Source organism: Dasypus novemcinctus, chromosome 25 (genome assembly GCF_030445035.2).
Source record: "Dasypus novemcinctus isolate mDasNov1 chromosome 25, mDasNov1.1.hap2, whole genome shotgun sequence".
Classification (NCBI taxonomy): Eukaryota; Metazoa; Chordata; class Mammalia; order Cingulata; family Dasypodidae; genus Dasypus; species Dasypus novemcinctus.
Window position 1 is genome coordinate 15471797 of NC_080697.1, and position 12932 is coordinate 15484728.

Below are 12932 nucleotides of genomic sequence, written 5' to 3' on the forward strand. Positions count from 1 at the left end.
ATGATGATGGAGGAGGTTGTTGTTATGGGGGGAGGAGAGAGGTGGGGGGTATATGGGGACCTCATATTTTTTAAATGTAACATTAAAAAAAATAAAGACAAAAAAAGATCAATAATATTGACAAACATTTAGATAGATTGACAAAGAAAAAAGAGAAAAGACACAAATAACAAAAATCAGAAATGATAGAGGAGATATTACTACTGACTTAGAAATAAAAATGATTATAGGAGTATACTATGTGCAAATTAGGTAACCTAGATGAAATGGACAAATTCTTAGAAACATTCAAATTACCTAAACTGACTCAAAAAGGAATAGAAGATCTCAACAGAACAGTAACAAGTAAAGAGACTGACTCAGTGACCAATAACCTCCCAAAAAGAAAAGTCCAGGACCAGATGGCTTCACTAGGGAATTTTAATCAAACATTCAACGATTAATACCAGTCTTTCTCAAGTTCTTCCAAAAAGTTGAAGAGGTGAGAACATTACTTATTGTTCTATGAGGCCAGTATCATCCAAATACTAAAACCAGATAAATAGATCACAAGAAAAGAAAATTACAGACCAATATTTCTTATGAATGTATATTCAAAAACCCACCTTGAAACACTAGCAAACTGAATCCAATAGCACACTAAAAGGATAATACACCACAATAAGTGGGATTCATCCCAGGATTGCAAAGAAAACTCAACCTAAGAAATCAATTAATGTAATACACCACATTAATATAATGAAGGAAAAAAGGACAGGACTATCTGTATTGATGCAGAAAAGGCATTTGGAAAAAAAAAACTAGCATTTTTTCTTTATGAAAAGTCAGAATATGAGGAATAAAAGAGAAATTTCTCAATATGATATAGGACATGGATGGAAAACCCATAACCAACATTGTACACAATGGTGAAAGACTGAAAGCTTTCCCTTAAGATCAGAAACTAGACAAGGATACCTGCTTTCTTTCTTTTCTTTTTTCTTATTTCAAAGATTTATTTATTATTTCTCTCTCCTTCGCCCCCCACCCCAGTTGTCTGTTCTCTGTGTCTATTTGCTGCATCTTCTTTGTCCACTTCTGTTGTTGTCAGTGGCACAGGAATCTGTGTTTCTCTTTGTTGCGTCATCTTGTTGTGTCAGCTCTCTGTGTGTGCAGCACCATTCCTGGGCAGGCTGAACTTTCTTTCACGCTGGGCGGTTCTCCTTACGGGGCGCACTCCTTGCATGTAGGGCTCCCCTATGCGGGGGACACACCTGCGTGGCATGGCACTCCTTGCGTGCATCAGCACTGTGCATGGGCCAGCTCCACACGGGTCAAGGAGGCCCAGGGTTTGAACCGCAGACCTCCCATGTGGTAGACGGATGCCCTAACCACTGGGCCAAGTCCACTGCTCAGGATACCTGCTTTCACAACTGCTATTCCACATTGTGTATAGGGAATTCTAGAAAGAGCAATTAGGCAAGAAAAAGAAATAAAAGACATCCAAATTGGAAAGGAAGAAGTAAAATGATTCCTATTTGCAGATAGCATGAGCCTATATATATATAGAAAATGTCGAAGAATCTACAAGAAAGTTTTATTAGCTTTTTTTAAAAAAAAGATTTATTTATTTCCCCCCCTTCCCCTCCTCCCTCCCTGCTGTTTTTGCTGTCTTCTCTTCTCATTTTCTCTTCTCTAAGATTCACTGGGATTCAATCCTGGAGACCTCTGATGTGGAGAGAGGTTCCCTGTCAATTGCACCACCTCAGTTCCTGGTTTCTGCTGCTCTTCCCCTTGACTCTCCCCTTGTCTCTCTTTTGATGTGTCATCATCTTGCTGCATGCCTCACTTGCGTGGGGCACTGGCTCACTGTGCGGGCACTCATTTGGGCACTGGCTCATCATGTAGGCACTCGTGCGGGCACTGGCTTATCACATGGGCACTCACGTGGGCACTGGCTTGCCATGCAGACATGCTTTCTTTTCTTCTTTTTTACCAGGAGGCCCCAGGGATTGAAACCAGGTCCTCTCATACAGTAGGTGAAACTCTATCATTTGAGCCACATCCTTTTCCCTTTATTAGCTTTTAACTAGAGTTAATAAAGGAATTCAGGAAAGTGCCAGGTATAAAATCAACACGCAAAAATCAGTGATGTTTCTATATACCAGCAATGAACAATCCAAACGGGAAAACCAAGAAAACAATTCCATTTACAATAGCATCTAGAAGAATTACATATCTGGAAATAAATTTAACCAAGATGTAAAAGGCTTGTACACCAAAAATTACAATAATTTGCTGAAAGACATTAGAGAAGACCTAAATAAATGGAAAGACATACTGTGTTGTTAAATTGGAAGCCAATTCTACTCAAGGTGATTTACAGATTCAATAGAACCCCAAACAAAATTTTAGCAGCCTTTTTGCAAAAATGGAAAAGCCAATCATCAAATTCATATCCATCTTGAAGAGAATAAAGTTGGAGAATTCAGACTTCTAATTTCAAAACTTATTACAAAGCTACAGTAATCAAAACAGTGTGATACTGAAATAAGGACAGATATAGTAAACCAGTGGAATAGAACTGAGAGTTCAGAACTACTTCACACAGCTATGGCCAACTGATTTTTTATAAGGGTGCCAAGCCCACTCAATGGAAAAAGAATAGTCTCTTCAACAGTCGATGCTTGGAAAACTGGATATCCACATGCAGGAAAAAAAAAAAAAAAAGAAAGTGGACCCCCATCTCATACCAGACAAAAAAATTAGCTCGAAATGGATCAACAACCTAAAAAGAAGAACAAAATCTCTCACAAGAAAACAGGGAAATATTTTCAGGATATTGAATTAGGCCATGGATTCTTAAACTTTACACCAAAAGCATGAGGAACAAAAGAAAAAAATAGACAAATTGGACCTCATAAAAATTAGAATTTTTTTTGCCTTAAAGAACATTATCAAGAAAGTGCAAAGACTTCCTACTAAATGGAAGAAAATATTTGGAAACCATATATCTGATAAAGGTTTAATATCAAAAATATATTAAAAAATCCTAGACCGCAACAAAAAAAAAGACAACCCAATTTAAAAATGGGCAAAATGTTTGAATACACATTTCTCCATGAAAATATAAGATCAATGTTAAGACGTGCATGAATGGCAGCGGACTTGGCCCAGTGGTTAGGGCGTCCATCTACCACATGGGAGGTCTGCAGTTCAAACCCCGGGCCTCCTTGACCCGTGTGGAGCTGGCCCATGTGCAGTGCTGATACGTAAAAGGAGTTCCCTGCCATGCAGGGTGCCCCCGCGTAGGGGAGCCCCACACGCAAGGAGTGCACCCCATAAGGAGAGCTGCCCAGCGTGAAAGAAAGTGCAGCCTGCCCAGGAATGGTGCTGCACATAGAGAACTGACACAACAAGATGATGCAACAAAAAGAAACATAGATTCCCATGCCGCTGACAACAACAGAAGCGGACAAAGAAGATGCAGCAAATAGACACAGAGAACAGACAACCGGGGTGGGGGGGAAGGGGAGAGAAATAAATAAATAAATAAAATCTTAAAAAAAAAAAAAAAGAAGTGCATGAAAAGATGTTCAACATCATTAGCCACCAGGGAAACGTGAATCAAAACCAATGAGATACCACTTCACATCCAATAGAATGGCTATTTAAAAAAACATATATATATTTTAAATGTTGGTAAGGATGTAGAGAAATTGGAACTCATATACATTGTTAGTGGTAATGTAAAATCATACAGCCTTAAAAAACTAATCATAGAATGACCATATGACCCAGCAATTTCACTTCTAGTTATTTACCCAAAAGAATTGAAAGCAGGGACTGAACAGATATTTGTTCACCAATGTTCATAGCAGCTTTATTCACAATAGCCAAAAGGAGAAAGCAATTCAAGTGTCTGCCAACAGATGAACGGAAAAACAAAATGTGGTATATACATATAATGGAATATTACTCAGCCATAAAAGGGGATAAATTTCTGATACGTGCTATAATATGGGTGAATCTTGAAGTCATCATGCTGAGTGAAATAAACCAGACACAAAAGGACAAATAATGTATGATTCCACTTGTAGGAAGTAACTAGAACAGCCCTCTACACCTGAAGGCCACCATTCGATCTCGGCTGGCTTTGTCCCCACCCTGCTGCTTCCCGCGTCTCCTAGATTCCTGAGACATGACACAGGACATCGGCCCAGAGGAGTCTTCCTCTTGACCCCTGATGAAGACTTCTACCCGGCCTCTCTGGGTAGGAAACCCCAGTGTGGTGAGCGAGGCATTTGGAGAAACCGGCGAGGGCCCCTTCCCCTTGCCCGTGAAGCTGAGAGCTGGAGTCCCTCTTAAGTCTCCAGCTCATTGCCTCCTGCCCCCTGGCCAAAACCGAGCCCTCTAAAGCCCAAAGAGCCTCCCAAGCAGAAGGCGTGCACCCCAAGGGCTACTTCCTAAGGGGAGGAGAAAGAGAATGCAAGGGAAGGGGAGAAAAGAACGCTTGTTTTCCTTGGAAAGACGGGGGTGGGGGTGGGAAGACTGTTCTCCACAGCATCTTTAATGCTCTTATGCCAGGAATCGCCCTTCTGAAGCGGAGTCGGGGGGAGGAGTGCCTGCCGGCGGTCAGGGATGATCTCCTACTGCCACGACACCCGGGGCCCTTGCTGGCCCTCATCCTCCTCCCTCTACTTGCAGCATTTCCCACGGTCCATAACCTCCACCAATTCATAGCGGCTGAAATAGTCTTCCCCACTGAATAAAGACAAAAATTCCTGTCCGGTACTTCAAGTCCTTCCTAATTTGGCCCAAATCCACCTTTCCTGATATATCTCTTACCATGTCCCTTTCGTTACCATATGTTCAAATCAAATGAACCGTTTGCTTTTCTCCATAAATACCCACGGCTTCCTACCTCCTGCCTTTGCTCATGCTATGTTCTTCTCTAGAATTTCCCTTCCCCACCTCTCCAGGTCTCATCCCTTCCCTCAGCCCTCCCAGTCCACCCAGCTGGGATGCCTTCCCTTGGCGTCTCCTAAAACCCTGTTTTTTTAATCTCTCTCCTGACATGTCATTTTTCTGCCTTGTCTTACCTTCTGTACCAGGCTGTGAGTTTGCCAGAAGGCAGGGATGTTATTTCTCTCTCCCCATTGTGACTGCATGGAGTGGACCTTTGGTAAATGATCTTCCAAAAATTGCAGCACGAATGAGCATCCACCAGACTGGCAGATACTAATGGGTTTCGGATTTCACTTTGACTTTCTTTGATACATAAATGTTGGTATATAGATGCCTGCGCTCCTTTATTTTCACCTGCCAATTAGCACACATCCTTTCCCTCCGGCCGTGCCATTCGATTGAAGTGAGCTGAGGAGGAAAAGTGAGAGCTGGGCTGGAGGTTTAGAAGCTGAGAAGTGGGGCTGAGTATCAAAGGGGAATCCTGTGGCTGAGTGAAGACCAGGAAGAGGAAAGTGAGTGCATGTGACCAGGGATTCATAACCACAGAGAGAGCACCAGAGGCTGAGCAGGTGCGTGGAAAAGTTAGCATCCATTGCGGTGGCCGCGACGCTGGTGCTGGTGAGAGTTCAAGGTCTAAAGCCAAGATGAGCACATGACTAGACATGCCTGGGAACGGGGTTTGCCTCAGTTGGGCCTGGGTGGCTTCCTTGGAGAGTTGTATCCGGCCCCATTGAAGTCCTTGAGCTCTTCCTCCGCCAGCACCGATTTTCCAGTCTCAGAGACTCAGATTTTAGAGTCGGGCATCATCCACGTTCTTCTTTCTGTATTCCTCCCTGGTAAACAGGTTTACAGTTTTCTGAAGGCATTTTTCTCCCTTTCCTTCAGTTTAGTTTAAGCCATTCTTCGATCTCTAGGCACGATCATTCCTTCCGGCTGTGGTGAGGTGCAGGTCTGCTCAGCCATGGCCCAGAAAGCCACATCTGACTTTCCAAGGTCGTGCACCTGACCCATTGCTCACGCCCCATATTTTCGTTTCTCTTCCAAGTCTGGCCTAACAAGAGGAGATGAAAATGACACCGTGGGCCTTCACATCCTGCAGAGTGTGGGTGAGCTTGGGTCTACCAGTGGGGGCAAGTATTCCACAGGCTGGAGATGGATGGAGAGCAATGTCTCCTGACAGCCGACAGCCAGCGGATAGTAAACAGCCTGAATTCCCTTGGTCGGGACTAAAGTCTGGGCAAAGGGCATGGCAGAAACAAGGAGACATGGAGCTGAGGTTCACATGGGAAAGGAGCCCCTGAAGAAGAGGATCAACATGGGGTAATCCAAAGGCAGTGAGGACAGTGGCTGGGAGAGCTTGCCTGATGGTTTTATTTTATTTTGTTTTTTAAAGATTTATTTTTATTTATGTCTCTCCTCTCCCCCTCCCACCCCCCCCCCCCCAGGTTGTCTGCTCTCTGTGTCCATTTGCTGTGTGTTCTTTGGTGTCTGCTTCTATCCTTATCAGTGGCATGGGAATCTGTGTTTCTTTTCCTTGCGTCATCTTGTTGTGTCAGCTCTCTGTGTGTGTGGTGCCATTCCTGGGCAGGCTGCACTTTCTTTCACGCTGGGCGGCTCTCCTTACGGGGTGCACTCCTTGCGCGTGGGGTTCCCCTACGCGGGGGACACCCCTGCATGGCACAGCACTCCTTGCATGCAAGAGCACTGTGCATGGGCCAGCTTCACACGGGTCAAGGAGGCCCGGGGTTTGAACTGCGGACCTCCCATGTGGTAGACGGACGCCCTAACCACTGGGCCAAGTCCACTTCCCTGCCTGATGGTTTTAAACCTCCATGTGTAGGGAAGCGGATGTGGCTCAACTGATTGAGCATCCACCTACCATATGGATGGTCCAGGATTCAAACCCAGGGCCTCCTGACTCGTATGGTGAGCTGGCCCACGCGCAGTGCTGCTGTGCACAGAAGTGCCGTGCCACACAGGGGCGCCCCCATGTAGGGATGCCCCACGCACAAGGAGTATGCCCTGCAAGGAGAGCCGCCCCATGTGACAAAAGCACAGCCTGCCCAGGAGTGGTGCTGCACGCCAGGAGAGCTGATGCATCAAGATGATGCAACAACAAAAAAAGAGAGTTTCCCAGTGCCACCAGATAATGCAAGCAGACGCAGAACACACAGCAAAGGGATACAGAGAGCAGACAATGAGGGGGAAGGGGAAAGAAAGAAATAAATTTAAAAAAAAAACACATACAACAAAAACATCAACATTGAATGATCAATATCTCGAACTTCTCTTGCATTGTGCTCAAATTTGATCTGCAGCAGCCACCTCCACGCTGTCTGTTCCAGAAGCCTGGGGCTTGATCTCATGGCAGCAAGAGCTTCTGTCCCTGCTGCGGCCCTCCTGCCGCCCCAGGCAGCTCACCGACCTGGCTCTGGTGACGTGTGCTGTGTCGTGGAGATGCCTTCTCCAGCCTTTGGATACCCACCCGCTCCAATACTCTGGCATTGCTTTTGTAGGCTGTTCTTTCCCTGTGCCTTGGAGAAGTAGGTCAAGGTAATTAACCTGCTCCGAGGGAGAAGTGCCGGGGGTTCAAGTCATCTGGGCTGGAATCCTGAGTTCTATTTCCAGCTTCACAGCTCATCAGCTACGTGACAATCCTCAGCAGCTCGTTCTCCCCCCTCTGGTTCTCTCTGGGCCCTTCTCGAGGTCTTATGATATTTTTTCCCTGAAGCTATATCCCGTGGGGCTCTCGTCCTCTTTCTCCTTCCCTCCCTCAGGAGGGCCTTTTAAAACCGTAGGCTGCTCCAGGTGGTGCTGGGAGCAAAAGCCGCTGCGGCTGAGGAGGTGAGAGGATTTGGGGCTGACCCAGGCGAGCTATGGGGCCGTGTGAGCTCCAGGCTCCCGGAGCTGAAGGACAGGCCCCGGTTCTGCCACAGGGTCCTACAGCCCAGAAGGCGAGTGAGGACTCCTGGACTTGAGGAAGCTGGAGCCTCCCGTTTCTACGCCCACTCTCTCTGTAGCTCAGAGAAATTCAGCCTCTGGGGGATGAGCTATGTGGAAACCCAGAACCTTCTGCTTGCTCTTAGCAGAGGGGACTATCTGGGCGGTCACAGCCAAGGGCATCGTCCAGCGTGACAGTGTTGACTAGGCAACACTTGCCAGGGTTACCTTTCTAAGTCACAGTTCCTCTGGCCCGACCAAATCAGTCCCAGGAGGCCCCGGGCTCAAGTGGGCTGTTGTCAGAGGAGCTCCAGCACCGGTGAGGTCCGGGCACGGGGTGGTTGGGAGCCCTCCGGGAAAGGGGTGGCAATTAGAGGACCTCATTGGCCTTGATACTTTGAGACCCTCTCCAATCCCTGCCCTCCACATCCAGGTGAGAGCCAGGTGAGGAAGAGGAACGAATGCAGGGAGAGAAGCGGGCAGGCCAGGAGGAACGGCTGGATGTCAATTGCAGCTGTCACATGGACACTTGTATGTCACTGCAAGGCACAGCAGTGTGGCGGGAAGGAGACGGGTCTTGGGGCAGAGTGCCCTGGGTGAACGCCCGCTCTACTGTCGACTAGGGAGCTACCTGCTATCTGCGGGCCTCAGTTTCCCAGCTGCAAAACGGGAATGCTACTACTTACCTTGCAAGGCTGCTGCGAGTGTCACACAGACGACCTGTGTAAAGGGCCGGGCACAGAATCTGCCACCTGGTGGGCACTCAGTCACTGCTATTTCCTTCTTATCATGCCCGTCGCCATGTTTCGAATTTCTGCAGAGAAAGCGAGACCCTGTCCCAGTCCTGACTTGCCTTCCTTCCCATAGTTCACCTAAATAGTTGTTTCCCGCTTGGCTTCTTTTCAGGGGCACCCTGTTCTGGAGATGGGGAACCTGGGGAGCTGCTCTGCTGTTTTAAATGGTAAGTCAGAAGACGGTGTTGCCCCGAGCCTGGGTGAAATTCAAATTTAACTGGATGTGTCTTATATTTTAATTTGCTCTATCTGGCAACTTCAGTGCTAACACGGAGACCTCAAGGGCCTCCCAGTCAGACCCCACTTCTTCCTCTGCTCCCCCTCTCACCCCTGCTCCAGCCAGACAAGAGTTCATGCTGCACCTCCATCCTCTACATTCTGGCATCCCCGGCCTTTGTGAATTTTAGTTCCTATGGCTGGAATTATTTATGTTATCGCTGCATTTAGAAATCCTACCCGATCTTCAAGCCCATCTTGGGTTTGTTTTGTTTTGTTTTCCTTCATGAAGCTCTATTCTGCTCCTTGCATGTGTCTACAATAATTATTACATTTTCTTATAATTTTACTTGTCTTCTCTTGCTCTTCCACAGTGTCTAGCACAAGACAGATATTTGAAGACAAAAGAATGAATGACTTGCTAATGGAAGTTTGTGCCTCTTATGAAGAATGTACCGTATTCTTTCTTGTCATGTAGGTTTTTACCAATATTTGACCTGTGTTTCCTGCTAGGAAATTTTGCTCCTCAAAGATGGACCCTGCAATTCCCATGGTGCCCAGCGCACTGAATTACAGACACCAGGGGTTTAATGAGTATATCTTGCCCTAAATAGAGTTGTGGGAAGGGAGTATCTTTGAGTGCCCAGACCAAGTTGCTCCCCAGTTCTTCTTTCGCCCTGGTTCAGAGATGGATCTCAGCAGATCTCAAAGCCACCTGGCCTGGTCCTGGAACTGGAGAAGAGAGACAAGCTTCTTTGTGAGTTGCCTAAGGATCTAAACTGGGTGTAAGCTCCAGAGACCTTCCCAGAGTTTCCTATGGGGCCTCCTGGATGCAAGTCCTGCTCAGGGAGGTAAAGAGGTAAAGAAACAGGAACAAAACCTAGAAATAACTACAGGGGATTTGGGGCCAGAGAAAAACAGAAAACGTGACATTGAGATATAGCAGGGAGAGCACTGTTCCCAGAGTCAAGTGATCTGAATTCTCTCCTTGGCTCTGTTCCTGAGTTGGGTGAGAAAGGCAGGAAAAGAAATCAATATGAGTGACCACTGCATACTTTCGCGTAGATTTAATTTAAATTTCCCCACAGTCCTGCAGGAAGCCAAGGTTCAGAGAGGGCAGATGACTGGCCTAAAAGCACACAGCTCAGTGTACCTAAGGAAGCAGTTGCCTCTTCTGGAAGGTAAGGGTGTCATACCAGCTCTGACTTCTACTAGTGGAATATTTTAATACAAGGCTTAGATATTGATTGACAGGGCAAGGGAGTGTGTGACATGCAGTCAAGTCAAGAGGGGGCTGGGTAAAGCTTCGGGAAGCCCTGAGCCTGGCCAGGAGCTATGGGGCGAGTCGCAGGGCCATGGCCCTCTGCCCTGTGTGTACCTTTAGGGTCTCCAGGGGTGGAGAGAAGCCCGGAAGTCGGCCTCGGAGCACAGGGGGCGAGGATCGGGAGGCAAAGCTAGCGAACTGCTTTGAATCTAGGGGAGGAAAGGCAAGCTGGCTTCCTGCGGCCCTCGAGGGATGGGGAGGCGTTCACAGCGCACCGGGCCCCGGAGGGACGCTCTTGGCAGAAAGGGGCCCGGCGGGTCACAGCCGAGGGCTGCATTAGACTCACGGGCTTAGCTAAGGGAGCCAAGCCGGGCCGGAAGGTCATGGCCCGGTTCCTCCTCCTGGCGCCCCCCCGGCTCAGCCTCCGCATCCTGGACAAACCCGGGGGAGGGCACACCCCTGCGGCTTTAGGGGGACCGGCTTCCAGCGTCCCCGCCGGCCCCACGGGCTAGGGGAGAGCTCAGTCGGGGGCCTGAGGGCTCGGGCAGGAGCAAGGGGTTGGGGTGGGTGACTCCCCCAGGTCCACACGGGTATCCGGAGGACCCGCCGCCCGGGCCCAGGGGGCGACCGCGGCGCATCCCGGGAAGCGGGTTTCTCCTTTGGGGCCTGGGGGGCGGGGCGGAGGGAGGGGCCTGGACGGGGGCGGGGACACCGGGGCCGGCCCGCAGTGGCTGAGCCGGGGCAGTGGGCGGTCCTCATTAGCATAGCCCCGCCCATCGGGCCGGCTCCCGGAGCGCCGAGGCCCCTCCGGCCAGTCCCCGCCGCCGCCGCCGCGCGCTCACCTCGGTCCCCGCTGCGCCCTCCTCGGCCGGGCCCCGCGCGCGCCCCGCTCGCCGCCGGGGCTGCCCAGGAAAGGCAGGCGCCGCCGGGGGCCGGTGGGACGACGCGGCGCCGCCCGCCTCCGGGAGGCGCCGGCCCGGCTGCGATGTACGGTAAGGAGGCTCCGCTGGCGGCGGGCAGGCGCCCCAACTTCCAGGACCGGACCGCGGTCCCCGCCGCGGGGCGCCGACCCGGGCCCGGACTCGGCTTCTCCCGCCCCGTGCGCGCGCGGCTGGGCCGAGGAGACAAAGCTGCGGGGATGAAGGGGCCCGTGCGGTCCCCAGGGCGTGCGGCGCGCGCGCGGGGGGCGGTGGCCGTGGCCTCCCCGGAGCGCCGCGCTTCTGCGGAAAGCGGGTCCCTCTCGGAGCCCCGCAGAAAGGAGGTGCTGGCGGAGGCGGTGGGGCGCAGCATGCGCGGCACGAACAAAAGCGGGGTGTGCTCGGGGAGTTGTGAGCGTGGACACCGGTCCGGGGCGCGGGGAGACGCCCACCGCCCGCCTCCGCCGGTTCCCAGGAGGTGGCCGCGGCGCCGGAGGGGCTGAGGGCTGGGGACCCGGCCGCTCGGGGGCCTTGGCTTCTGCCCGTCCCTGCGCGCCGCAGGAGCCGCCTCCCCCGAACTTCCGATCTGCCCTCCCGGGTGATAGAGGGAGAAGCTGCGGGGAGGGTGCACCCCCTGCGGCGCCCTGCTGAGGCCCGGTGTGTGCTCATCCCCGTCACTGATGTGCAACAGTTAGCGCTCCCCCCCCCCACGGTTCTCGCCCTCCTGTATATTTCATCAGGAATTCCTCCGGCTGGGGAGGCAGTGGGGTGAAGGAGAGGGAGTACTTTGGGGTCCCACAGTGCACTCTGCTGGGGCGGGGGGCACGGGAGACCCTGGCCAGTTCAGAAGCCTCTTCATCACAGAGCCCCCGGTGCTGCTGCTGGGATGGGTTGGAATGACCTCAGTGGCCCCAGGGCCTTCGCAGCCCAGGCCACCTGGCTGCTGTTCTAGGGCCAGCCAAGGCCCTGGAGCTGGGCTCACCCCTCACCTCCCGCTGGAAGGTAGGGACCCAGGCCACACCTGGGGAAGGTGTTTGGGAGGATGCGCTCCCCAGGCTGCTCGATGGCCTCGCCGAGCCAAGAGACTGTGAGTCACAAAGTTTCTTGGAGGCAGAGGAAGCTGAGGTCATGGTGGAAAGACTCAGCAGCGGTGTGCAGGCCCCACTGGTGGCAGGAGAGACTCAACCTTTTCATCAGCTGCCTTCCCTTCCCGCTTGGCCTTGCAGCTGCATTTCCAGCCTGCAGCTCGGCGCCAGCAGGTCCTCAGCGTGCATTGTTACTCTTGGATGGAACGTGTGTGTGTGTGTGTGTGTGTGTTTGGGGGGGACTGACCTCAGAGGCTGGGCTGCTAGCAGTGGGGACCCTAGAGGAAGACATCAAGGCAGCTATGTTTTATAAGCTGCGAGGCCGAGGGGTTCCCAGCAGAGAGCTGTATTTTCTCACTGTCTCTATTTTCCCCCTATTTTCTGCAGAGTGAGCAGCCCGAAACTGCAGATCATTTGACAAAGGCATGTGACTGCAGGGGCACCTGCAGTGGGGAAGGAGTTCGGCTCATCAGAATGGGTCAGAAGTAGGAACCCTCGTCCGGCTGGGTCATCCCGTTGCATTGAGTCTGAGACGGTTTTATAACTGACCCCTGGATGGCTGAAGTCGGATGTCCCTGCTGCCTCCATTGTGTGAAGCAAGGCAGGGAAGAGTTGGATAGTACAGAAAGGTGAACAGGGAAGCCAGCACATCTGGGGGCTTTTTTCAGATCCACCACAGACTTTCATGGCTCTTTTATACTATGTTGTTATTTCCCCAGATGCAAACAGAGGTGGTACTTACTACCCTGAATGATTCATAGAAAGATTA

The 12932-nt window shown here is 50.9% G+C and overlaps 1 protein-coding gene across 6 annotated transcripts in view; it reads left to right on the forward strand.

Moving 5' to 3' along the window:
- The window catches only part of EFR3B (EFR3 homolog B), a 156717-nt gene that overhangs the window by 43540 nt on the left and 100245 nt on the right, over positions 1 to 12932 (forward strand). For 2 of the 6 annotated variants that reach the window (XM_058287721.1, XM_058287717.2), the window contains exon 1: positions 11088 to 11153. In XM_058287721.1, the coding sequence (XP_058143704.1) occupies positions 11147 to 11153 (7 nt within the window). In that variant the 5' untranslated portion in view covers positions 11088 to 11146. Of the gene's footprint in view, positions 1 to 8793; positions 8849 to 9271; positions 9757 to 9985; positions 10079 to 11059; positions 11154 to 12932 lie in introns of those variants that run through there. The other 4 variants (XM_071211906.1, XM_058287716.1, XM_058287718.2 and 1 more) reach the window with 4 other exon arrangements.